This window comes from Alligator sinensis, unplaced genomic scaffold (genome assembly GCF_000455745.1).
Source record: "Alligator sinensis unplaced genomic scaffold, ASM45574v1 scaffold118_1, whole genome shotgun sequence".
Lineage (NCBI taxonomy): Eukaryota > Metazoa > Chordata > Crocodylia > Alligatoridae > Alligator > Alligator sinensis.
Window position 1 is genome coordinate 4,096,659 of NW_005841850.1, and position 27,982 is coordinate 4,124,640.

General features: G+C 41.7%; 1 protein-coding gene and 1 long non-coding RNA gene across 5 annotated transcripts; one reads left to right on the forward strand and one right to left on the reverse strand.

Moving 5' to 3' along the window:
• Positions 1 to 9,677: 9,677 nt before the first annotated feature.
• On the reverse strand, positions 9,678 to 15,408 carry LYRM9 (LYR motif containing 9). 4 transcript variants are annotated; one of them, XM_006016093.3, is made up of 4 exons: positions 15,325 to 15,408; positions 13,397 to 13,541; positions 12,099 to 12,191; positions 9,678 to 10,849 (listed from the first exon to the last, which is right to left on the reverse strand). In XM_006016093.3, exons 2-4 carry the CDS (start codon positions 13,526 to 13,528, stop codon positions 10,832 to 10,834), a joined length of 243 nt encoding a protein of 80 aa, XP_006016155.1. In that variant the 5' UTR covers positions 13,529 to 13,541; positions 15,325 to 15,408; the 3' UTR covers positions 9,678 to 10,831. The 4 variants fall into 4 exon arrangements, with proteins under 4 accessions (XP_006016155.1, XP_025066445.1, XP_006016154.1 ...); XM_025210660.1 differs by lacking the exon at positions 15,325 to 15,408 and adding an exon at positions 14,987 to 15,281 and having other exon boundaries at positions 13,397 to 13,544; XM_006016092.3 differs by lacking the exon at positions 15,325 to 15,408 and adding an exon at positions 15,061 to 15,277.
• A 116-nt stretch (positions 15,409 to 15,524) lies between these two features.
• On the forward strand, positions 15,525 to 17,610 carry LOC102375661. The gene is made up of 3 exons (XR_322937.2): positions 15,525 to 15,674; positions 16,130 to 16,299; positions 17,317 to 17,610. It is a non-coding gene; the product is annotated as an uncharacterized LOC102375661 (long non-coding RNA).
• The last annotated feature ends 10,372 nt before the right edge of the window (positions 17,611 to 27,982 follow it).

Below are 27,982 nucleotides of genomic sequence, written 5' to 3' on the forward strand. Positions count from 1 at the left end.
AGCAAAACTGGAAGTGGTGATGGCACCTCTCAGGGGGGCACCGACCAGCACTCCCCACCCCCTGGCCAACAAAAGCCAATTTCAGGAGGGGCATGTGCCCTCCACCTACGCATTGCCTATGAATTTGACCCAAATCAGTCAAGTCTGATACTACATTCAACCAGGTTTATCTTAAACCAGTTTCAGCCATTTTGAAACTGGTTTATGTGCACTGAACTTATGTTCTGTTACAGTTTTAAATCAGTTTCTGATCACTTAAACGGGTTTATGTGCCACTTCGGTCCCTAGCCCTGGAGTGTGCTAATTACTGCACTCTAGTAAACTCCATGTCTCGTGTAGCTTTAGTTAAAGTGCCCCTGCTGCCATTTTTCAGTGCAGGAATTTGTCCCTAGCCCTGGAGTGTGATAATTACTGCACTCCAGTAGACTCCATGTCTCGTGTAGCTTTAGTTAAAGTGCCCCTGCTGCCATTTTTCAGTGCAGGAATTTTGATATATGTGATGCTGCAGGCATTTTAATTAGAGCAACTCTCAGAGCCACTCTCATTAAAGCCCCCCCTCCTCCCAACACACACACGTCCAGAGCACGTTGAGATTTTCCTGTGACCTCCTGGTGCAGAAACCATGCCAAGGTATAACGCGTTAGTCCCCCACTAAAAACACTGTTGATCTGATCAATCAACCCAATAATACACTGATATTTTTCCCTTCCTGTTATGCATAGAAGAGAAAGATAACATCTAAGTGCAAAGCTAGGCTTTGTAGCCATCATCTGATGACAAAGAACCTTTCTGTCCTTCAGTTACTCTAAGGATAAAATGAGGATGAAGCAAACAATTATTTAAGTATTTTAACAATTAAGCGCATGATCCACAAGCCAATGAAGTCAGTAGGAAGTTTTCCAGTCTTTTCTATTATCTTAGGAAACTACCAAATCTCTCTCTGCATAAATGCAAGACGCCATCTGTGTCATCTTCAAACAGCTAATTCAATCAGGCCATAAGAATACAGCAGAGAAAATAAAGCGTTAGTTGGGAGGAGTTGCTGCTTGAAGGTGTTATGCTAACCAGCTCCAAATTAAAACTTCCTGAAATGAAGTAACTGCATTTACAAGCTTGAACAGAACCCTCCGGCTATTTAAAGGGGCAGGTGTTAACACCCCGTGTTGAAAGTGGTGTTGACATTAAAGTTGTAGTACAGAGGGCACGTTTACTACTGCAGGGCCTATGGCCAATCAAGTGCTAGTCACTGTACAAACCCAGAGTAGTAGACGATCCTTGTTCCAAAAAGCCCATTCTCTGAAGAGGCAGGACAGACACCAGAAAATGAAACCTATTCTGGGACAGGAAGTACAGCGAATAGGTTGCTCCATTTTCCACACCCATGCAGCAGCCTCTGAACTTAAGTAGAATTATTGGTTTAAACCTCTGTTTTGCTAGATTCCATTTTACTTAGAGCCAAATCTACGGAGGGACCAAGTGAGAGGCATAAAATTGTCTAAAATAGATTAGATTCTGAACTCACTTGGGTGCTTTTTTAAATGCCCCTGGGGCCAATCTGTATCTTTAGGCATCTAAATCTGGCCCTTAGCTCTTCTGAGTCAGATTTGCCAATATAGATGGCTGAAGACAGAAAGAGGAATTCTGAAATATACTTAAAACACGTTGATCTCAAAGGGAGTTAGGTGCCCCTTAAAAATCCATCTCAGCACCTATTTCCATCTTTAGACAACAAAGTACCTTTGAAAATCTGGCTGTCTCTGACTGTACAATGAGGATGAATATACTCCTTGTCTCGTGTCTATGCAGATTTCAAGGTGTCTGGACCCAAAACTGTATTTATACAGTGCATAGAGAACAATGAAGTCCCAAAGCTCACTTTGGTCTCAAGACTAATGGTGCTCAACATTTTTAGATTTGAGACACTGCTCAAAAGACTCAAGGCACACCCCAGAAAATGTCAGCTCTTAGCCCCCCCCCACTTTTATTTTTTGACTACAGAAATATTCTGACCACAACAGGTCAGAATTATTTTTTTACATTCCAGATTCCTTTTTTAAATTTATGGGTTTATCTTATCCATTGTGTTCCCACACCTAACGGTGCTAACACTGCAGGACATCCCACGGCACCTTTAAAAGGATCTCAAGGAACCCCTGTGTGCCATGACACCCTGGTTGAGAATCACTGATCTAGACAATACTGTAATGTGAATAAAAAAATCATAATTCATTTCAATACAGAAAGCCACACTAGAAAGATTATGCATAGCTGCCATTAGTCCACTGATTACCAGAAGCAGCATAGAAAGTAGTTGTAGAAATGGTCCCTCTCCTCAGTAAAAATGAAACTAAGCTATAACTAAAAATAGAGGGTTCTAGTGCTTTTTGACTTGTCATGTTTTTCTGGGGCTTTAAATATAGTAATTGTGGTTATGAAGCAAGTGACCACAAAAGCCTGCACGGGTTGCACAACAGCTGGGTCACCACATCCTCCTTCCATATTCTTTCACTTTTGTATTAATTAGATCTGATGGCAGCTCACACCTCCAGCCACAGTTCCTGGAAACCTTGTGACAACTTTATCCCATGCTCTGCATCCATCATTTTTATCTCAGGATTCCAGATGAGGCGATAAATAATCACTTGTGATCACTCTATTTAGAGGATTTCTTCATAGGAGGAGTCCTATTCCAAAGCCAGCAGATAGCCCTGGGAGAGAGCAGTTAATTTCATGCTTCCTTATGGACAACCGGGACTAAGCTATGCATGCAGCTTTGCTGGACCTTGGCTACAGTGGTGATGTGACCTCCTTATAGCTATCTGTGGCTGACCCCAGTGTAGCTAAACTAGTGCGGCCTCTAATATAAACAGGCAGAACAGCTAGACACCAGCACAGTTTACATCTGTTTGAAGCTGAAATAAGCTTCCACAGAACAACCAGAGACTTTACCCATCTCTTCCTGGGTTTACACCAATAGTACACCGCAGACTCGCCACCAATGGCTATAATCAGGACAAATCACTATTGTTGACTTAAATATTTCCGGGGTGACCTCAGGACTCCTCACTCCTAACTAAAATCAGGCTCCATCTTGCACTCACTGCCTCTGGCCCCATGAATCTTATATTCCTTTTCACCTAACTTTAAAAGGAGGAAGAGGGCATCCCCATTCAAGCCTAGTCTCTAGCCTAGGGCAGGGGCATGCTCCTGGAAGACAGGAGACATGGGTTAGAGCCCTGTCAGGCTGAGAAAGGCATTGAACTTGGGTCCCACACTTATTAGGCAAGTGTCCTATCTCAGATATGGGAGGTGCCTGCTGGAGAGTTTCTAGACTTAAGTAATCATTTAGTGGGTGGTTTTGGATCATTAGTTTGGACTTAGGCAATTAAATCCTTATTTGGATCTAACCGTTTGACATGAGATTGCTGCAACTGTTGCAAATTACTGTTGCCTTGGAACACATTTTACACTGTGCTGTGAAAACAAAGAGCTCAGGCTGCACAAATTGAACAACCCTTCCATTTCCCCATAAGGGAATGAGTGTCTTTCAGAAACTGGGGTTGTACTCATTGTTGCAAGGAAGCATATTGCTTCTGAGTTCAGGCCTGTCGATTGCAAGGAAAATAGCTTGAGTCATGACAGAAGGGGAACAGCCAACTTTATCCGTGAAATACAGTAATAGATTTTGAAAGCTGAGTTACAATTTTTGGTTCCAAGAATGGCCCAAACATTGTGGCCTCCAGTTGAATCCAGATTGTCACCGTGTGAACAGGGGAAATAGTCACACAAGAGTATCTCTTGTGTCAGTCACCATGCTCCTTAGCTATGCAACGACAGGAATTTTGTGCTAAACACTTGTTTCTAACCTCATGTTTCAGCAATCTCATGTCAAATGGTTCGATCCAAATAAGGACTGAAGTTCACACATCCTGATCTCACAAACTGATCTGCAGACGCACTCCAAGCTATGTCTGCCTACTGTCCCACAGCTGGCCTGGCATTCACACAGTTGACTGCTTAGACATCTGGCTGACCTGCCCATAGACAAGAGTAGTACCATGTGCCTCCACCTGCTCAACTAGGGTCTGTTGTTGAATAACCACAGTTTAAGCATCTGAGAATTATTTATACAGATTCAAATTATCCCAGTAAAAAAAACCAGCCATATAATGTCACACACTGGGTGCACAAAACCTGGCAAACCTATTTACCAATTAAGGCTGTAATTCTGTATGCTGTATGTCTGCCTTGGGCTGAATTATTCTGTCTCAGTTATTTAGTTTCAGCTAAAGTGATTCAGTTATTTTTGAGAATAAGGAGGGAAAATAAACCCACATAGTTTCCTCTGCCCCATTAAAAAACATTTTGCTGCAAAAATCTAGCATCATAGTGCTTGGGGTTTGAAACCTGGCAAGGAGGCCCTTGCTATCAGAGATGTGTCTTTTGCTATCTCCATTATGGAGTCATACAAAGTTAGGGTTGGAAGGGACCTCAAGGGGTCACCTAGTCCAACCCCCCGCTCAAAGACGGACCATCCCCAAGTAGATCATTCCAGCCACGGCTTTGTCAAGCCAGGCCTTAAAAACCTCCAAGGATTGCGATGCTACCATTTGTCTAGGTAACCTGTTCCTTCACCACCCTCCCAGTGAGAAAGTTTTTCCTAATATCCAACCTAAACTTCCCTTGCTGCAACTTGAGACCATGCTCTTTGTTCTGTCATCTGCCACCACTGGGAACAATCTAGCTCCATCCTCTTTGCAACCACCCTTCAGGTAAAGGCTGCTATCCAATCCCCCCTCGGCCTTCTCTTCTGCTGACTAAATAAGCCCAGTTCCCTCAGCCTTTCCTCATAAGTCATGTGCCCCAGGCCCCGAGCCATTTTCATTGCTCTTCGCTAGACACTCTCTCCAACTTGTCCACATACTTTCTATAGTGGGGGGCCTAAATCTGAACACAGTACTCCAAATGAGGCCTCACCAGTGCAGAATAGCGCCAAATAATTACTTCCTTCCATCTCCTGGCAATGCTCCTACTAATGCAGTCCAGGATGCTGTTAGCCTTCTTGGCAACAAGGGCACACTGCTGACTTATATCTATCTTATTGTCCACTGTAACCAATACTGGTGCGTGGGATTCTTCCATCCTAAGTACAGGACTTTGCACTTGTCCTTGTTGAACCTCTTGAGATTTCTCTTGGCCCAATCCTCCAATTTGTCTAGGTCACTCTGAATCCTAGCCCTACCCTCCTGCATATCTACTACTCCCCCCAGATTGTTATCATCTGCAAACTTGCTGAGGGTGTATTCCATCCCATCTTACAGATTGTTAGTTAAGATATTGAACAAAACTAGCCCCTGGACCAACCCCTGGGGCACTCCACTTGATACCGGCTGTCAGCTAGACATTGAACCACTGATTACTGCCCATTGAGCCCGACGATCCAGCCAGGTTTTATCCACTTTAGAGTCCATTCATCCAACCCAAACTTCCTCAGCTTGCTTGCAAGAATGCTGTGGGAGATGGTATCAAAAGCCTTGCTGAAGTCAAGGTGTATTCATAGATTCATATATTCATAGATGTAGGGTCGGAAGGGACCTTGTAGATCTTCTAGTCTGACCCCCTGCCCTGGGCAGGAGAGAAAACCGGGTTCAAATGACCCCAGCCAGGTAGACATCAAGCCTTCTCTTAAACACCCCCAGGGTAGGAGCCATCACCACTTCCCTTTGGAAGTTGGTTCCAGATCCTAGCTGCTCTGACTGTGAAGTAGTGCTTCCTGATATTTAGTCTGAACCTACTCTCTAACAACTTATGGCCGATATTCCTTGTTTCTCCAGGAGGCGTTCAGGGGAAAAAGGTCTCTCCCAAACCCCGCTGGTCCCCCCTAGTAAGTTTATAGATGACCACCAGGTCCCCCCTCAGCCTTCTCTTGCAAAGGCTGAACAGGTTAAGGTCCCGTAGCCTCTCCTCATAGGGGCTGCCCTGCTGTCCTTGGATCATTTGAGTGGCCCTCCTCTGGACCCTCTCGATGCTGTCCACATGCCTCCTGAAGTGCGGCGCCCAGAACTGGACGCAGTACTCCAACTGTGGCCTGACCAGTGTTGCATAGACGGGGAAGGATCACTTCCTGGGCCCTGCTTGTGATGCATCTGTGGATGCACAACAAGGTACGGTTAGCCCTACTGACCGTGTTCTCGCATTGTCAGCCCATGTTCATCTTGGAGTCAATAATGACTCCAAGATCTCTTTCTGCCACCGTGCTTTCGAGAAGGGAGTTTCCTAACCTATAGGTATGCTGCTGGTTCCTACTGCCCAAGTGCAGCACCCTGCACTTATAGGTATTGAATCCCATCCTATTTTCATTTGCCCACCCCTGTAAACTGTCCAGATCCTGCTGTAATCTGTCCTTCCCTTCTAGCATGCCCACCTCACCCCAAATCTTGGTGTCATCTGCAAATTTAAACAGGCTGCTCTTCACCCCATTGTCCAAGTTGCTAATAAAGAAATTGAACAGTGCAGACCTGAGGACTGAGCCCTGGGGGACCCCACTGCCCACTTCCCTCCAGGTCGAAAATGACCCGTCCACCACCACACTCTGAGTACGACCCCACAGCCAATTTGCAGTCCATCTGACTGTGTAGGCACCAATGCCACAGTCACCTAGCTTTTAATGAGAATGGGGTGGGAGACAGTGTCGAAGGCCTTGCTGAAGTCCAGAAAGACTACATCCACCGCAACACCTGCATCCAGTGATTTTGTGACCTGATCATAGAAGGCAATCAGGTTGGTCTGACAGGACCTGCCCCTAATGAAACCATGCTGGCTGCCCTTGAGCATCATCCCCACTGCTGGCCCATCACAGATTATGTCCACTGCTTTCCTCGCATCCACAGAGCAAGTTCTCTCATCAGGTTGAGGCAATTAGGTTGGTCAGGTATGACTTGCCCTTTGTGAATCCATGCTGATTTTTCCTAATCACTTTCTCCAAGTGCTTAAAAATGGATTCTTTGAGGCCCTGCTCCATGATTTTTCCAGGGACTGAAGTGAGGCTGACAGGTCTGTAGTTCCCGGCATCCTCCTCCTTCCCTTTCTATAAATATGGGCACTATATTTGCACTTTCCTAATCATCTGGGACCTCCCCCGATTGCCATGAGTTTTCAAAGATAATGGCCAGCAGCTCTGCAATCATATCAGCCAACTCCCTCAGCACCCTTGGATGCATTGTATGTGGCCCCATGGATTTGTACACATCCAGCTTATCTAAGTAGCCCCTAACCTGTTCTTTCACCCCTGAGGGTTCCTCACCTCCTCCCCAGACTGTGCTGCCTGATGCAGTAGTCTGGGAGCTGACCATGCCTGTGAAGACTGAGGTAAAAGAGGCATTGAGTACTTCAGCCTTTTCCTCATCCTGTCACTAGGTTGCCTCCCCCATTCAGTATGGACCCACTTTCCCTAACCTACTTTTTGTTGCTGACATACTTGTAGAAACCCTTCTGGTTACCCTTCACATGCACCTTTCTAGCTGCAACTCCAGTTGTGCTTTGGCCTTCCTGACTTCATCCCTGCATTCCCGATCAATTCTCTTATATGTAATGCCCAAGCAAACCTCCCGAGTTGTTTGTCCAAGCTTCTCCTAAGCTTCCTTTCTGTGTTTAAGCTCAGTGAAGAGGACCAGAGTTGCAGGGAAATGTCAGAAAGAGCTGGGGAAAGAAAAAAATGCAGAAGGCAGCAGAGGGTGGAAGAAAGGACAGCAGCAGGAGTCAGGTGGTGATGGCAGTAACAGGAGGAAGTGTGGGCAAGACTTTGGCTGGGGCATGAGATTATGAGAGAACAGGGTCCTCTTTTTCTGGTTGTCATACACTACAGTTACATCTCTAAGCCTAGGAACAATTTTATGGCTGACATACAAAATTCCACTTGTTTTTGTAGGACAAGCCATTTTTTTATTTGTTTGATAGAAAGATGAAATAAAAAGTATCTTTAGGTCTTATTATTAATAAGAAGTAAGGCTTGTAAAATTTCATGACAATTTGCCAACACTGCTTAATAATATGTTTCTTTATTTTCTTAAATTATACATTGCCATTCTATCAAAATACTAACGGGATCCTTATTGGTGTCATTTTCTCAGCACTTTCAATTACTTAAGGACAATATTACCCAAACCTACTTGCTAGTCCTTTCCCATTGTAATCAAAACCAATCTTAATATTCTCATATGCATCTACACACACCCATAAACCTCCTCTTGATCCCAATCACCTTATACTTGATGCTACATATATGCTGGACTAAGAATCAATAACTATTTTTTTCAGTGTTTCAGCTGTTGACAGCAACAGCTTTGCCCTTGCCCCTTAAGTCATGTCCAAGGTCTTGTCTACACTAGGGTTTTAGTTTTGGTACAAGCCAGTTTACACAAGCGTGGCACATCTAACTAGAATTTACACCGATATTAACTCCTTGTTATTGCATTTCTTTTATAGGGCTAGTCCTCAGGGTGAGTATGCCAAAGTGATCCAGGCCTTTACAAACCACACTAGGCTGCAATTGGACCAGATGTTTCCTGTAAAAGTTGGAGAGAATTCAGTTGGACAAAAGGGAGGCTGGTTCCAGTGACAAACCTGGCACAGAGAGAGAGATGCACAGAGTGAAAGGTCTCCAAACCCTGGCAATCACATTGAATCAAAGGCATAGCCTTATTCTGTATTTATGTTATCTGTATGGTTTTGGTAATAAGCCACAGAAAACTTTAAAGTGTCACAGGTGTGAGGTTGATTTTTTGCTTTGCCTAGTGAGGGAGCCCACTTACAGAGGAAAATAATTAAAGAAAAACAAAAGCACAAGCCTTAGTGTTAGACTAGAGGGCTCCAAATAAAATGCACAGCATATTCCACTGCCATCTGGAGACAGAGAAAAGCAAGTGCACATAAATACAAGCATCTGCTTGAAATACACCATTTTCTCAATTTGGCATATCTAACTTCTCTTGTTGGTTTCTTTGTAGATTTGTTTATAACAATGATAGGAACAACCCCCCCTCCCTCCTCTCCTTAATAGATATTTAAGTGAATGTTGGTAAGGAACTATTTACAACATGCTGCAAATGATTTACCAAGGCCTTAATAAATTAATTAGCTGTATAGTGTGGTAAGTCAGTGATATATATGTGTCTCTCTCAGCATCATAGCGCACATCCACATCCTGGCTGAAAGGAAACTGTTTTCCCAAAATTCAGCAGTTAGGACCACAGAGTATTTTACCTTTAGAAAGGAAAGTTACTGGTGAATTTAGGGTGTACAATATGATGAGAAAGTAACTGTAACCGTATCTCAGAAAGCATCATGGGCATGGATAACAAAAGCAATGAAGTTGTGGGGGCCTTTGCTTGTCTTTTCTGTAATTACACCTTCTGCAGATGTAAAATTCTTATTCTGCATGGTACACTGTGTGTGAGAGCATACCATGTTAGAGAGAGATATTTAGCCCATCTCTGGAACTTAAATTTCAGTGCACTGCTACCTATGGACCAACTTAAAATCAAATATTCTTTGGTTCCAGGACCATGGCCTAAGGATCCAGTCAAACCCTTAGGTTGTCAGTCAGTCACAGGTTATGAGGCTCCGTAGCTTACCACATATGTCATTGGTACTAAATAAATAACAATTTTAATGCCATATTAATAAATGACTCATTTTGTATTTCACTTTTATGCACTACCACAGCTTTCATAACAATTTTTTCAGCCACTACATGACAAACTCAAAGCAAATATTTATGGATAAGGCTGATACAAGTGCACCCCATTAAAGCATCCAGTTTAATTTCCCCTTTTGGTGCTTGCATACACAACATTTTAACATGCTTTGTGTTTTTTCCCCCCTCCAGATACTATTTAAGCAGGAAGCATCAGTTTAACAATTCTAAATATGTGGAGATAGGTTCCTGATTTTCACACTTAAAAGTAGTTTAGCAGAAACATTGCTGCTTAAACTAGTTATTTTTTAAATACATTCAATCAAAAAATTGCATTCAAATAAGCTAGAAGTGCTTAACAATCCAGAAAGGCAGAGAAGTGCTTCCCCTACTTATTTTGCTGGTTCTACAGACTGCAGTCATTCTTTTTAATTGGGTTGAAAGGGAGAGGAAAATCATTTGATACAACAGACCATTATTTTGCCCTTTGTTACATTCACATAAAGCTCCCTCATTCCTGGGTATAACTGAGGGCACAGAATTCTCCTCAGTTTGTGCTGACAAGCTTATATATATTTGAAGTAATCAAAGGACTAACCTTTGAATTTCCTTGATATAGTCACTAGATTGACCCATGTTCTTCAGCCTGGAACAAATGTCTGTGTCCATTTTATTAACCTTTCACAGGTCACTGAGTTATAACAGCAATGAAGACTTGCAATAGTTTTAATTATTACTATTTTCAACATCACTAGCAAACACAGTAGATAAAATCTAGAACTTCCGCAGTGTTGGGATTTTAATTCAGATTCTGATTCTACAGTGGGATGAACCAAGCCAGAAGCTCAGATCTGAAACCTCTTTCCCCATTTCAAACTCTGGGGTAGTTTTGATCTTGAGCCAAGATTTGCAATTATAAATACTAAAATCTTGTCCTTGTTTCTGAACTATGCAAAACTGGTAGATGAAAGGCTTCAAAAAGGAATTAAATCACATGACACCCTAAGCAAGGCAGAATATCACACCTTTTTTATGTGCAGGTAAGTTGCAGGCACCATTACCAACAACTGGACTTATTTGCTCCTATTCCGTCTTAGTATCTGTACTGATGAGAATCATCTCTGCATTCTTCTCTTTCTACTTTTGTTTTTTATACTGCAAAAAAAAAACAAAAACAAAAACAAAAAAACAACAACCCAAAAAACATATTATTTGTAAGAGAAGCTCCATATAAAGTAACAATTCATACAGAAAAATTCTACTAACATTTCGTATTTACTTTATGATCCGTGTTATGCTTTTTTTTTTTGTTTGTTTCCCAGGAGGAGAAAAAACCTCAGCAAAACACAAGACACTTCTCCTCTAGAATATACAAAATGTGACATTTTTCTTCATGGATGTGATAGGCCTAACTTTTCTTTTTCTTAGTTTTAAATCTGGAGTAATTCACCTGTGGCTGTCTGAAATCTCTGTTCAAGAACAGAAATAAGCCCTTTAAATCACAGTGAAAACAATGAGGTAGGCACTCATACTAGTGAGTGAGAACCAGGCTAACACTGCTGGGATTTGGATTCTGTGAGTAATTTTTGGGTGCTCCCATGTTAACTCTCATTTGGATTCTCCAGCTAGTAGAGTGATTTTCCAAAGCCTTTTAAAAGTCAAATAATATCGTTTTGAAGTCAGCTGAACACATGACTTAATGAATCACAAGAGATTGGCATTCCCTCATGTAAGAATCCAACTTACCTTTCAAGCAACAACTCTTATTTTCCCTGGACAGAACATGACATATCTGTGTGGCCTTACTTATAGTGAGACTTTGAAGGCAGTTTCCCATTGCTGAACTAAAGCAGATGCAGTTCCACTGGCGATAGCTAGTGTCAACTGATTCTGACAGTTTTACTACTATGTTGTCTAACCCTGATCAAAGGAGCACTGGCCTGACACATGAGAAAAGCATTCTGGAAAGTTGTGTACACCAGTTACAGGTGACTGGGATATTGCTGGGGAGGGGGTTGACAGGTCTCATCATTTATCTTTGCAGTACAGAAGGTTCTTGTCTTTTTTTTTTTCCATATACTTGAGTAGCTGTATTTACTGCTGCCACCAACTAGTGCAATCCAAAATAATCCCCATCAGAAACCAGGCATTACAATCTTTGTGGTTCTCATTCATTGATTCATATTCAGCTTTCCTCAGCCATTCCCCCCACACCGCATGAGTTGTTTTTGATAAAAATCACCATCATTATTATCATGCCTACTTCCTATGGCATTCCCTTCACCCAGATCTCAAATCCAGTGCAGAGGAACATAAGTCACATTTGCTTTGCAACATGATAACCTCTGAACTGAATTAACTAAAATGCATGCTACGGGACAAGGCTTGTATCCAATGCACTTACTTTATTCATGACCCAGTCAGCATCTTCAACGGCTCTTTTAATAATTTGTTGGATTCTTTCGGGACTGTCTTCATCCTCATGAACTTTGAAACTCTACGGTGTTAAAATGAAAATGACTAATCCAGTTAATGAAACAGCTGTTCAGATGGTACTAAAATAACAGTTGTTTTAAAATCCTGAAATAAGCATAAGATGAAAAACGAGCAGATAATCTGACAAGGCAGAAATAAGTAAACTAGCTGAGGTATGTTCATAAAGGGCATTACTACACATGGTGTCACACTAAGTATTCGAATCTATTCCACCTATTAGCAGAGCAGGGGGTTATGCAGCAATTTGTGTCAACAAAGTGAATAAAAGAGAACTAATTCAGAACAACAGTGAAACACAAACTTAACTTTAAAAGTCATCTTAAGTCTAATTTTGTACCAGGTGGAAAACAGTTGTTAGTGCTCATGGGCACCTATACATGTGCCAAACATCTGTTCCAATACATGCTAATTAGCACACAGAGCAGACTCGATTAATTAACACACTCCAGCAGCCTCCCTGTCACATCTAGTCAGAGTCCCTGCACTTCAAAATGGCAGTGGGGGCACTTGAACTAAAGCTCATTGAACAAGCTTTAGCTTCAGTGCCCCTGCTGCTATTGTGAAGCGTGGGATGCCAAATACACATGGCACTGCGGGTGCTTTAATTAAAGCAGCTCTCAGAGAGGCTCTAATTAAAGCGCTTCTGCCTCCACCCTGGAGCGTGTGTATAGATGCCCCATGGTAACAATGGATGATTTATGTTAAGAACACAATTTCCAACACAGAATCCTTTCCAAGAACTACTGCATCCACACTGGCACTAGAGCAGTTCAGATCAAACTGGTACCTAGCCCTGCAAAGTAATTCTTATGAGAGAGCATGTTCCTTACATGTAAACCATTTGGAACATCTCCGAGCACTACAACTGTTATGAAGAACAAATAGTCTTTGTACAGTCATTTTGCTGGTACAAACAAGGCTTCAATCAAACCCCAAGAGAAACACGAGAGATGGAAAGGTGATTTAAAACATTTTTCTAGTTTAAATAATCTGTGTGTGTTACTAACCATACAAAAGAGGATTTTTTTTTTTTAATGGTAAGATCCTTTTAGCCGTTATCATGTCTCTTCAAGGCTGTGGAAAACCAGTTCTTCCACTACCAAGTGTTAATCCATTACAAGTAGCATTAAACTTTGACAATGCAAAAAAATTAGAGATGCAGAAACCATTACATGTTTCCCCATTGAAAACAAGGTTTCTCCCTACTTGTCTGATGGCATGTCTGTAATGCTGGCGGATATTTTCTTCAGGAAGTTGTCTACAGCATCGAAGCAGGTAGCGGTACAACTGTAAAGGCTTCTGAACTAATTCAGCTCCTGGTAATGGAGCCATTGTCATGCTGTGTATTCAGCTGTTAAAAAACAATCACAAGCTGCTGTTACAGAGCTGAGAAATGCACACCGTACAAAGTGAAACAAGGCAAATTTTACAAAGAAAGCATCACGGCTGGTAAACTTAAAATTCAACAGCAGAAACTTGGAAGTACTTAGAAGGAAAAGACAGGATTAGTACAATGATTTGTTTATTTGTTTTGTAGTTAGGTAACATCCTTCATCTATCAATGTCCAAATCCTCATTTTATTGGTGGGACTGAAAGAGAATCCCATCTATAAAATGGACATGAACCCCGCCGTTGAAATGGATAATGAACTTTCTAAGGCTATTGAGAACCAAATGGTTTGAAAGGCAGTTGTCATTAATCAGTGCATAAATAGACATAACGGTTTTCGCTATTATAATTTAATATTAAAAATCATTACAATAAACGCAGGGTCCCACCCACACAGGTGATATTGAAGGCGTAGGGCTTTTATTTTTATCGCTTTGGTGGTTACATGAGTTCAGTTTGATTTCTAATGGTGTTCCAACAGCTTCAGGTACAATTGGTTTGCAAGCTTCAAGTTCCAACTTTAAACACTATGTATAAATAAAACAGAAGGCATGCAAAAATATTGATAGCTTGGAGATTTACCACGAACAGAACAGTAACAGAAAAAGAACAAGATCTAGCAAATTTCCCCCTACAAGTACACTTATATATTGCTAACAGTAGGTCCATCCAAGCTATATAAAGTGCTAATCAAATATTTTAAATTGCTAGTCATTTAACAGATGGTTACCATCTGCGGAGGCCTAAATTAACATTTGAAGAAAGCAGTTTTACATCACTACTCTTTAAAGAGTCAAGAAATACAGAAGTAACTACATAACCCAGCAGGTGTGAGATACAATTTTAGTGTCAATTATGGTTCTTACTCATCCTTCCACAGATCTTTTCCACCTCCCCGCAGTTAAAGTCCTAAGGGGGTCACTTCATCCTGGGGCACAATGCCCATCGTCACCATGTGACCCCAGATACGAAATCGATCCCGATCGTCACCATGTGACCCCAGATATAAAAATCAAACCTGATTGTCACCATGTGACCCCAGATATGAAATTGATCCCGATCGTCACAACATGACCCCAGATATAAAAATCGATCCCAACTGTCACAACGTGACCCCGGATACGAAATCGATCCCGATCGTCACCATGTGACCCCGGATATAAAAATCAAACCTGATTGTCACCATGTGACCCCAGATACGAAATCGATCCCGATCATCACCATGTGACCCCAGATATAAAAATCAAACCTGATTGTCACCATGTGACCCCAGATACGAAATCGATCCCGATCGTCACCATGTGACCCCAGATATAAAAATCGATCCCAATTGTCACCATGTGACCACAGATACGAAATCGATCCCGATCGTCACAACATGACCCCAGATATAAAAATCAATCCCGATCGTCACAACGTGACCCCGGATACGAAATCAATCCCGATCATCACCATGTAACCCCGGATACAAAAATCAAACCTGATCATCACAATGTGACCCCGGATATGAAATCGATCCCGATCGTCACAATGTGACCCCAGATACTAAAGAAGAGCAGACAATCCTGACCTAAAAGGAAAACGAAGCACGCCTGTCATTTCCAGGCCACGCTGGCTTGCTTGGACGACCGCTGCAGCGGCTCAAACCTCCTGCCGGTCTCATCATTGCGGGGCTTGGGGGGGAGGGGATCATAGAAAACGAGGGTGGCAAGGGGCCTGGGGAGATGTGCATTTCTCAACTCACACAGGGGTGCAGGTGCAACCACCGGCCCAGCCGGGCCTTCAAACACCTCCCTTGGTATTTATTGTTTTTAACTCCCCTCCTCACCGCTTTCCCGCCCCGTCCCTGAACGTGTGTCAACGCGTCTCCCTCCCCCCAATTTGCGGGACCTCATTTGGAGACTTAGGCAGTAATGACCTCTTACGTTACTGAAGTCACGTGCGGTTGGTTATAAGCCGTGTTTCCCAATGCTGCATTGACTTATACGTGAAGTCGAGTTTTGCCTACCTGGACTGCATGGGTCAAATTTTGGGGCTGGTCAAAACCAGCTGAGATGAAAGAAAAAACTCCTCAGGTGGCCTGATGGAAACCAGGTGTGCATTACAGAAATGACTGTATGAAATTACTATATAGACTATACTATACTATATATTACTACATAGAAATTACGAAATTACTATACTAATGGATTTGATGTAGCACCAAATGGGAAACGTTTGGGGGAAAATGGGAAAGTCAAGCAAATAGTGCCTAGAGTTTAGAGAAGGAAAAGCTCCACCTGTCTTTTGGATTGCAGCACAGGGTTACGCCAAGAGCACGTTCTCCCGTATTTTGTCAAGCCCGGCTTCTCAAACGATACGTATTCGTTCTGCCACTTCCCTCGGACAGCTGCTCTAAAACACTTTTCACTTGCAAGATATTTCTTCCTGAGATGCATTCAATTTAAATGCTCCTTTTCTGGTTCCCTTTTAATTTCTAGATGCGTCCACTTAAAAACTTTTTTGAACCCTTGTTTAAAAGGGAAACATTTTTCATTTCTCTCTCACAGGTCAGGAGGTCGAGGCAAGCCCACAGAGCTGTGCTGCGAGTGGGAAGGAGTCTGCTGGAGAGGCACAAACTGCAAGGGCAACCAGAAGGGTTCAGATGATGGACAAGTCGCATCGCCTTCCCAACTGGAAAGTTATCTTCTGTTATGGCCTACACTGATAAAGCACCTAGGTTAGCTGTGGGAAAGCTGGAGGAGTGGGGGAAATGGGTTTGTGAACTCTGATATCTTTTCTGAGTTGTGCAATTTATTATGCCTTAATTTTCATTGCAGTTTTATGATGATTAATATTTCTAACATATTGAGATCAGTTGGCATGGTTTGTCTAGTGCAATGGAAGAGACCGAAGCAACATAAAAGATATCAAATATATTCCTTTTAAACAGCCTTTGCTTATGTTACTAAGGATATTTTAGTCTATTGATACAAGCAGATAAATCAAATGTAATGGCTTTTATAAGTTACCTGGATGCTTTAAGCCTATTACTTAGGTTCCAATTCAGGAAAAAAATCACTTTTTAGGATACAGTGAAGCATGTGCTGAAGCGTATTCCTAAACTGGAAGTAGATGAGTGAGTTTCACCCTTTGCTTCCCCTGAAGGAGGACAGTTTTGCTACATTTTGGTTTGTAACAAGACAGGGCATACCTAAATAATCACATTGTTTTCCTGGAAATAAAACCAAACCAAACCTTTTATGAAAACATTTATGTTCACATTTACTCTAGTGAAAGCCATCCTCCTCTCACAGCCCCTTCAATTTGAGTGTCCCCATTCGAGAGACTCTTAGACATCTTGTTTGGGTGAAATCTATGCCCGATGTAAATGGTGCTATTCCAATAGCCTAAAACTCGTGTTATGACCATAACATCATGAATGTGCAACCCAGCAATAAATCACCACAACTACACCTATTATTTGGGGAGTATTGTCTTGAACCCTTTTTTAAAAGGGAAAAGAGTATTTAAAAGAGTATTGTCTTGGTTTTTGTAGGTCGTTTTGTTTAACAAATGGAAGCCCCCATTCCCATGACTGTTTTGACTGGTTTAATATTTTGGAAATCTAGAATACTTTCTCTGGTATCCTCAAATGTTTGCTGCAAGATCATTGTGTTCTTGAATCAGACACAGTGCTCTAATACCTTTAGATTTCATAAAATATTAATTCAGAACTCACGCTGCTTTCTTTCAGCTTTGAAAGGGTCGCCCTCGGAGTCCCTGATCCCCTCCCAGCTGCAAAAATAAACCTAGTCCTTGCCATTCACAAAATGCACTACTAATTGGAAAATGCATTGCAAATTCATGAGGCCAGGAGCATGTCAGCTTAAAATAAATCCCACACAGATAATGGACGGTGACATTAAAATCTTTATAAAATGAGAATAGAAGCCGGCACAAATAGAAACGTTGTATGCCATCACCTATAGTCTCTTCTGCCTTTGTCATGGAGTTTAGCTTTTCTTTAGTTTAGCATTTCAAAAGCATTTTGCAGCATAATAAAGCGAAACCTCCAGGACAGTAGCATTAATAAATGGTTATGAATTCTCTCCCTGTGTTTTTGTACTGTGCATATTTACTTAGCTATTTTAAAATTTATGAGGATGGGAAATGTTTTTCATTAAACACATTTAAAATGCCTAGCACACTGGGGCTAGGTACTAAAGCAATAAATATTTTCAATAGCTGAATATCTTGGTGTGAATTGATGAGGATCTAGCCCATAATCTATAACAAAACTAGTGTAAATTGGCATAGCCCCCTAGGAATAACAGGAGTGATGCTGATTTATGGCAGTATAAGATCTGGCTGAAAACTTTTACTATTTAAGGCATAAATATCTCTAGGCATATATCACTGAAGATTCACGGTTAGATTAAGTTTAATTATGGTTCCTCTGTTTCAAGAAAATTCAGGGATAGCTATGTGAAAAATACAGGATAAAGTTTATTCTTGAAAGACAACACCCCACAAGTTGTCTAATAAAAGATATCAATTCACCCAAAGAACCTTGTCTGCCTATGTCCTTAGACCAACACGGCTACAACCTACACCCCTGTAACACCCCACAATGTTGCTGTAATCAAGTTATACACCTCAAAAAATCATGCCTATGCATCATGGAATATTTCTGTGTACAATGACTGCTGATATACTGGTTAAGGTACATGCTGTTTTGACTTAACTTACAATACTGAGACTCTAGATCACACCTGTTTAAATAAGGGAAGGTTGCTCATCTGAAGGCAGATTTTATCTTTATGAAACAGGTGAAGAACGGCCCTGAAGTTTTCTTAGTCTTATTTGTATTGGGAGTAGTTCCTGTAGGCCTTAGTCACAGATTGTGATCTGTTGCGTTAGGTGCTGCATGCTCGTATAATGAAAAGTTCCTGCCACACCGGGTTTACGAGTGCAGGCCAACAGCACTCACAAAACAAGGCAGATGAGACAAACAGGTGGGAAGGGAATGGGGAGGAGGTGACAATAACACGAGCATGTTTTTGTGTAGACGAAGAGTGCAGACAGTACTGCTCACCACCTGTTTAGCTGATATCGACAGGCAAGTTTTAACACCATTTTTAAGGAGCTGCAGAGTCGTGATTATGGTGTTGAATGATACAAAGGCTCCTAAAATAGGCTTTGATACCATTTTTATAAAAAAATAAAAGAAAACCCTGCTCCTGACTTCCAAGGTCTAATGAAGCTTGTTTCCATGGAGTAAAGGTTACTGTGCCATGAGTGTTCCATATAAATTATTAAAATTAATTCACAATTATGTGATAGATATAATAAGAATTATAAACCTTTGACGAACATATTTCAAGAGCCTTGCCCTGTTTATTTATGCTCACTATTATCTTGGGTTTCCTTACAACTGAAGAAAAGGTGCTGGGTCGTTCTGTTTCATTGAGATTATGCAAAGCTGTTCTCTACTTTCCTAGAAATTTGTTTTGCACCACAGAAACTTGCCTAGCACAGGAGGTGGAGGAGCAAGGGTAAAAGGTGAGAGGAGAACACATGTATAAGTGGAAGCAGAGGAAACCAGCAAGGAATTGAGTACATTTATACACACCAGGCCAAATTCTTTCTGCTGTAATATTAATGGAGTTAAAGCATATATATCGTGAGGTAGGACCAAATCCACTGCTCGGTGAAGCCAAAAGGAATCTTTCCATTGACTACAGTGGCCACAGACTACTGCTTCAACACCAATCCCTCCTTGAAAGCTGGTCTTACACACTGTCTTCCTTCCTGAGCACAGCTGTTCCCAGACCTGTCCTGGTCTTTCCCTGCCGAACTCCCTTGGTTCTTCTGACACAGGAGGTACCTTCCCCTCTGGATGCTGCTAATTGAGCAAACCTGCCAGCACAACCCAGATGAAGACGCAGTCCCTGCTGTGAAGAATACACAATCTACCATTCACTGATCATACTTTTTATTATTGGCTTTGCAGTAGCACACAAAAGTCTCAACCAAGATATGGAGCCTATTACACCAGACATGAGACAATGACAGCAAAATGCTGCTCCTGTCTCTCAGAAGCTTGTGGTTTAAGTAGACAAGGCAGACAACTGGGAAGGCAAAGGATATATTACTTCCAATTTTACAGACAATTAACCAAAGTTTGGAGAGATGATATAACTACCCAAACTCAGAGAGGAGGCTGGGCAGAGCCAGGCTTTAAACCCAAATGTTCCGAGTACCTGGTAAATGCTTCAGTCACAAAAGTATCTTTGCTTTAGTTTTCTGTACCTCTAAATAGAGGATGAAACTTTCCGTTGTGCGATTTAATTCATATTAGTGAGTAGCTTTGATACCCTTAAATGGAAGGCACTAGAAAAAAGCTAAGTAGTATTAGAAAAGTGGTTAAACATTTCCTTAATAAATTCAATCAGACTAATTGATTTTTTTTTATTTGTGAACTGACACTTAAAAGTTTAGAAGGAATGTGATGACTGCATTATTAGTGGAAGTGCCAATCACTTCAGCAGCCTTCACAGCCTGTCTTTATAAATGATTTTGTTACTAAAATGAGTAAACACAATGTTTTCCCTTGAAAACAGCCAAGGCTGGTTGTGGGCTGAATTGTTTTTTTGCAAGCCTTAGTAAAAATAATGTAAGGCAGGAAGTTTGTAATGTCTCAGTAACGTCTTACAAAGACTCTATTAAAACTATTTCATCTTGAATTGAAGGTTATGCAGCACAAAGGCTCCTAGGACTTCCCATTGATGCAAAAAGATATTCTTTTAAGTTCAAAATAGTTCTGACAGATACATCATCCAAACAACTGCTATAAGACAGGGAGAGTAAAAGGAAGAGAAAGAGGGGCTGGGGGGAAGTCCACAAATGGGAAATGGCTACATTAGGCATACAGTTGAGATCTCGGAGAATGTACTGATAGCAAAAAACTTAAGCCTTTCCATACTATATGCGTGGTCCTCAAATAGTGAACAATCTGCTCTTCCATGTTGTCTTTTGATAGGATTTTAAAAAACCTGTGTGACAGAGGTGTGTGTTGCAGTTGTCAGGTGCTGTGATGCTTACCAATCCTTAGGAGGTTACTGACAGCTTTGCCTGCTATGGAGTTACTGCACTGGGACAACTGTTGGACCCAATTTTCTTCCTGCACCGTTGCTAATCATCCAGGCAAACTCTATGGTGATAATATCACCCTACAGCAGAGGGGTGGCAACCTGCAGTACCCATGCTACAAGTGGCATGGACAGCCTGCGTGTGTGTAACATGGCAGATCAGGGAAGGGGTAGGCAGAAGATGACAGGGAGCAGAAAGCAGAGCAGCGATGAGGTGGGGAGCACAGGGCAGGAAGCAAAGAGCAGAGTGGTGGATCAAGTAGGGGAAGCGGGTTGGAGTGGCACTCAAGAAGCACACAGGGCTTAATTTGTGGTATAACTGCCAAAAAGGTTGGCATCACTGTCCTACAGGGTCACAAATCTGGGCCATACCTTTGTTCAATAACATATTCCACTCTGGGTTTCATTTTAAAGGCATCATTGATTTCTGCTTAATTCTGCAGCCAGCTGAAGGATCAGTTTACGGTGCTATTAATCCCATGCCTTTTGCCAACATAACATTTGCTTAAAAAGTAAATGCTGGGGAGATGAACAGGACTGTAATGGCTGCAGATAATGAAGTACTTCCTGTTGCCCCTAATATAATACAGCTTGCTAATTATCTGCAGAGATTCAGCTTCCTGGTTTCCTTAATTAATTACTGGGAAATGACTGCTTATTCAAGGGATATCAGGAGGAAAGCAAAATAAGAGGTTGTAAAACATGCACTCTTTGGGTATTTCCAGTATTGTGTTATTTACAGAGCCACTACTACTGGGCTAAATCACTCCACTTGCGCCAGATGCAGGAAGTCAGTTTGCTATGGTTTCTCAAAACGGTCTTGTGCATTACCTTAGGGTATGGTTACCCTGCCTTACACTGTCTGGTTAATCCCACACCCAGGATAGTGTTGTGCGTTAAGAAAAGACAAAAAATGAATCTCAAAGTTTGGGGTGCTACGTTGCACTGCAGAAGACACTGGCTTCCAGATGCATCGAAGAAAATGATGAACATAAGGAGGGAAGCTACTCAAATACCACGGGATAGGAAGATCAAAGGAACATCAGTTCCATATACCTTTAAGGGGCTGAGCATACAGGAAGAAAATTGGGGATGCGTCCAGTTCAGCCTAATACTTTGCTCTACACTGGATCACTACACAGCTTTGCTGGAATAGCTGTCTTGGCTAGGAGTGTGAAAAAAAAAACCACAACCCACAGCCTACATAGCAGCACCAGTGAAACTACTGGGGTAGGCACAGCTGTGCCAAAAAAACCCATTGGGTGTTTGTGGAGGGAGTGTAACTATATTGGCAGAAAAAGATCCTTCTGCTAGCATGTGCTGTGTCTCCACTAGAGGGCTCTGCCAACATACCTTTGCCTGTAAGTTAGTATTGAGGCCTAAATGGTGGTCAACTATGCAGAAGCTTGCTCTGTTGCTGATTTAGTAGTGTACTTGAGCATGTGTCTATCACTAAGCAAATGAGTAATCTCATTAACTTCAATGGAACTACTCATGTGCTGAAAATTAGGCACCTGCTTATCTCATTTGTTGACTCAAAGCCAAATAAAGGAATTTAGCGGTGAGATAAGTCAGAAAACCTTCCACTAACACTAAACTCCCACCCACCTTTATGTCGTTATACATATTTATATTTTTTCTCCACAACAGTGCATCTCAGACAACATTAGGATATGTTACATTAATCAGAGCCCTAAGCCCACTTCCTAAAGATTTATTTCTATATTCAGACAAGGATCTTTGGGTGAATCTGATATCTTTTCTTAGACCAACTGAAATAGTTGGGGAGAAAAAATTTTTAAGCAAGCTTTCTGGTTCAAAAACCCTAATAAAAGATATCAGATTCACCCAAAGAACCTTGTCTGACCATGTCCTTAGACCTACATGGCTACAACCTACGCCCCTGTTTCTATATTCAGAGCACGAAAGGGTGTCAGTTAATCTGTATTGCCCTGGCACGCTATGCTGTTCACAATGGTATAATCCATACCATTGAATTATGTTCTGTCTGTGCTTATAAAGCAAAGTTAAATCATGCCCAGTTCATTCATGCAGTGTCTGGGGTCAGTCTCGTGTGTTATCATTATAGCCAGAATTTCTATTTGTCATTGATACCTGGCTAAAAAAGGGACATTTTAATGAGTGTGAATTCCATGTGAATAATTGCACACAAAGCTTTGGGTCACTGACAAAAATATTCCACTTGGCTCAATACTTCTCAAGGAAGATGAAGGAGAAAAAAGGTCTTGGATAAGTTATGATCTATGCAGGGGGGAACAAGTCCTCTTGCTGGGAGCATTAGAGAATCTGAAAGTCAGTCAAGTGAATCTCATTGCCTCTGCAGAGAGGAATTTTTCATTGCTTAGCATACAGAGCAGATGTGATTTTTCAGAGATGGGGCAAAGAGCCCGTATTCACGTCTAAAATAGCTTTATCCTAGGATTTGGGCCTGATACTACGTGGCATCAGAGAGATTCAGATATATGTGATTTAGGAAGCATTAGAACACTCTATCAAGAAAGAAAGTAATGTACTAACCAAGGAATCAGAAAAAAAAGAAACTAGAGAAGAGGAGTGGCACTTTATAACTACTGGAAGCCAAAGGATGAGGCAAGATTCTGTACGGCTGGAGGCAGATGAAGATGGGAACGTGACTATCAGACAGAGGTCAGCTAAAAGTATTCAATCATTACCAGTTTCCTGATGCGGAAACAGCAGAAAAATATCTCTGAAGATCTAGCTGGTTCAGGATATATGCAAAGCTGCACAGGATGTGCTAAGGAAGGTGATCAGTCCAACCTACAAGATTATTGGGCGTGCCCTTGAAGAGATTTCCAACTGCCCAACCCCTTCCTCCCTGCCAAAAAATAGACAATACTTGTCAAGGATTCTATGGTAAGAAGAAAGTTAAAACTGCAAATTGGATAGGCTTCTGACGTCAGCAAGCCAGGCTCTGGGTGCATTGCTGATGAAGCATATCATCAATGAAAGCACTGCTTTACAACATGACACATTGCAGATTACAAATGATGTCAGGGAAGTTGGAAGGGTGCTGGCAAGGAGGAATGTCCAAATGATCTTCTTAGTGGTTCTTCTTGCTAGCTAAGTGGTGGAAGTTGGAGGGTTTTGGTTTGGCAGAACAATGGGTTATCTTCTATATCATGTAGCATTTGCATGGCTTTCATCCCAATAAAAAGGGAGACAGTTTTGGGGACAGAGTGACTTGACTAGTCGGAAGGGAACTAAGAACAGGACTAAGAATAAAAGGGGACTTCTCCTCCTGTCTGAGCTTGTTGATGACAGGTGTTTAGCAGAATTTGCGGATTTGTTAGAACCTGACAGGATCATGACCTGAGTGCTCCTGCTATGGTCGTTATAGCAGTTGCGACTTGGGACTGAAAAAAAACCGGGGAACAAGGCAACATCCATTTTGCAAAACATGTCAAAAACAAAACTAAGGTAGAGGAAAAAAATATTAACAATTGATAAACCCTGCACCAATGCAGGTTGGGTAATAAACAAGATAAACTGGACTTTAGCACTGATGACAAGAAAATTTAATGGAGTTATTACTTATCCTCCCCTCCCCCCAAAATGCAAAGGGAGCTTGCAGTGGAGTTCCTAGCTTTGTTATATCCCTCAATTTTTCTAGGATTCCCTTGCTGTAAAGGGCAGAACTCAGAAGAGGTTATAGCCTGGTTTGGTTAAAAAATCCAGAATTTCTGAAGCTCCTCCATAGCCCCCTATCTGCAAGTCTAGGTCTGAAATCTTTTGCAAATAACATTGTTGTAAAACTTCCAGCATTGCTACTTCGGCTTGCACTAGAAATACTGCAGAGACACTTTCTTTCTTGTGGTTTTTCAGTAATTCTGCATCAGCCTCAGACAGAAAGAAGAGATAAATAATACAAGCAACAACAATCTGGAACCTTTCATCTTTCTTCAGTTCCAAAACAAGGAAACATCTTGACGATGCAGTATTTTTTCAGAGCTGATCCATCCATTCCAAATCCTTGGGGTTGACAAGTTTTCCTTTGACCATATCCCTTCCTTGTTGTGATAAACTTCGTACGGACAAAGGAACCTCTGAATGCTGCCTATGTTGATAGTCTGTGTTCATTCTCTCCTGTGTTCCTAGTCCATTCCAAACACTCCCCTTGGTTTGCATTGTGGGTAGGACTATGCAATAAGTAGAGTTCGCTATGCCATGTTTGACTTTGAGGTGTTGTAAGTGTGCAATCTGTGAAAAAAAGTAACCTAGAGGACAGCATAGCAGGGACTAAGAACCAGATCTGCCTGGGCACCCCCAGCTGAGGTCACAGCACTCTGAGCACATGAATAATTATGGTAAGAGATCTGGCTGTGCACGCACCATGGCTGAAAGTGTTTTCATAGCATTGGCCTCTCCTAATTATAAACATCTCAGTATTTATTGGCCCTTGGACGCTGCCATCAGAACCTTTCCCTTCAAGCCAGTGGTCTCCTCCTCCCCGGATCTGCATTTCTATGATAAAGATGAGCTAGTATAGGCTTTCTACAAATCAGTGACATGACAGGAAAACCCAGTCACCGGTAAATATTACATCTTCCTCAAATGTCTAAAAGAGGCCAGTGGTTTACTGTATTACTGTGTTGTGTGCTACCTAGGGTGCACTTGCTTTTGAATATTTGATGTATTCTATCAGATAAAGAAAGAGAGATGAGGTAAGACTTTTCAAGATCCCCTCCTGAGAATTATTCACCAGCAAAGTATGGTTTCCATTAGGTTTCACAATCCAATTAGAAAGCAATTCTTCCTCATGAGAGTAGTAAGCTGGCTCTGCTGTTGGTACATACTTTTCACCATGCTTGTTGGAAGGAAACATTTCAAATTCCATACTCTGATATTTTCTTAATAAAAGCCATCTATCCCTTGCTGACAAGAGATTTGAAAAATCGCGCTAATGTTCAAGATGAGAAAAGATGTTAGAAAAAAAGTTAGAGACAGCAGCAAGACCTGATTTTTTCCAAGTGATTTCAATATGACCATTCCATTTGTAGGCCCACATTTTGAATACAAAATGTTTTGCTAGAGGTGAGTGTAAATTGCAAAAATCTGATCCAAATGCTCTACAGCTCGGGGATAGTCAGCTCTTTGATGTCGTTATGGGCTTGTCTTTCTGTCATTTTCTTGTTCTGAAATAAAACCCATGTTGGCCATCCACACCATGTACCCTTTGTATCTTGTGTATTTTCCTACATATAACGAAAGATCTCAGCTAAAAGTAGATCTCAGACTTGTGTGTGAAAAGGGGACTAGCACATGTCTACTGGATTAATGACCTAATAACTTATCTGTTTGTGCAATCTCAAGGTTTTAGAGCCCATGTAGCAGTGCACCTAAAATTAACCTTCCAGAAAAAAAGATTTATATTTTTGGGGTGTTGTCTACACTTCTGAGCTTCATCCAGCAATATGAGTAAAGGGAGACTTCTACAGTTTGGTGTCCCATTAATTTTCCCTAACTATTAGCTACAAGAAGCGTAACATGCATAGACTGACTATGAAAACTCAACTCCAGCTATCTTCACTGCACTCATGTAGCTGCTTCAGAACTTCACTTGACCAAGTCCTTTGCGTTTTAATGACAGAAAGTACTAATAACAAATGCTCATCAATAATTCATTCTTTCTAGATGCCAAATGTTCGGCATTTTGACACGCAAGAAGACTCGGGCAAATTCTCCCAGAAGACATCTCTTCAAAAGAGTCTTATTCTGACTTGGTTTTATATTGTCAGGACACATCGTTCCATTTCATGAGGCAGGCGTGGGTGCCAATGTTATTCCACTTTGTTTATAAGGACTGGGAACTTGGAATTTTTCCTTCTGGATCAAAATCAGAGCTTACTTTCACCTCCAAGTTAAAGGGCAAATAATACATTATCCTGAGGAACATTGCCTTTCTTTTTTTCAGTTTCAAGATTTTGTTTAATCTTACAAAAACAAGAAAAGCATATGCAAGAAAAGCACTTGCAGCTTCTTGGAGTTTGACTATTCTCTTTCTGCCTCAACCTGTAAACTTCTTCATCTTACAGATACCCTGCTCAATTCATTTTATTCTCCATTGGGTTATAGATTTCCTGCATTGATGCAGTTATGGAAGCAAGGCAAGAAAAGCCTTCTGCAAACTTGGCAGAAATACAGGAATTATGCCATGTTAACATCCCTATGAATGTCAAGATGTTTTATCTGCCAACAGTTTAAAGCATGACTTACCAAGACATTTTTCTAAAGCCTGCCATCCACTGGAGTCATGTAAAATTACTATAGCTGATGGCCTAATATTCAGAGGGCTATATGCCTTTATCTCTCACTCACTAATATCTATGTCTTTATATGTTTTGTATTACTAAAGTATATGGAGGCTCTGGGTGTCTTCTGGGGGCTCTGGGTGTCTTTGGACCGTGCTGTTGTGCTAGGAATGCAGTTTAACAAGGATAAGTGTCATGTGTTGCACCCAGGGAGGAAGAGTCATCAATACTCCTACAGCCTGGGAGGTACCAGTCTAAGCAGCATGACTGCAGAAGAGATCTCGGAGTCATAGTCGACTCCAACATGAACATGAGTCACCGGTGTGATGGGTAATAAGTAAAACTAACCGCACCCTTTCTTGCACAAGTAGGTGCATCACAAACAGGTCCAGGGAGGTGATGCTTCCCCTCTATGCAGCACTGGTCAGCTGCAGCTTGAGTACTGCATCCAGTTTTGGGCACCGCACTTCAGGAGGGGTGTGGATGGCCTGGAGAGGGTTCAGAGGAGGGTCACTCGTCTGGTTAAAGGCCTACAGAAAAAAACCCTATGTGGACCGATTGGGAGACCTGAACCTCTTCAGCCTCCGCAAGAGGAGGCTGAGAGGTGATCTCATGGCTGCCTACAAACTCATCAGGGAGGCCAGCAAGAAATAGGGGATATAATGTTTTCCAGGGCGCCCCTCGGGGTCACTAGAAATAATGGCCACAAACTGGAAGACAGCAAATTCAGACTGGACATCAGGAAAAAATTCTTGACAGTGAGGGTTGCCAAAATATGGAATAAGCTTGCAAGGGAGGTGGTGCTGTCCCCTTCTTTGGAGGCATTTAAAAGGAGATTGGACAGACACCTGGCTGGGGTCATCTGACCCAGCACTCATTCCTGCCCAGGGCAGGGGGTCGGATTAGATGGTCTAATAGGTCCCTTCCGACCCTAACATCTATGAAACTATGAAACTATGTATCTGAGTATCTCTCAATA

What these genes read in the sequence shown, in the direction of transcription:
- LYRM9 (XM_006016093.3), bottom strand. Translation starts at nt 13,528, where the DNA reads ATGACAATGGCTCCATTACCAGGAGCTGAATTAGTTCAGAAGCCTTTA. An exon ending in ACAGACATGCCATCAGACAA is followed by an intron (nt 12,192 to 13,396) that starts GTAGGGAGAAAC and finishes TTAACACCGTAG; the next exon opens with AGTTTCAAAGTTCATGAGGA.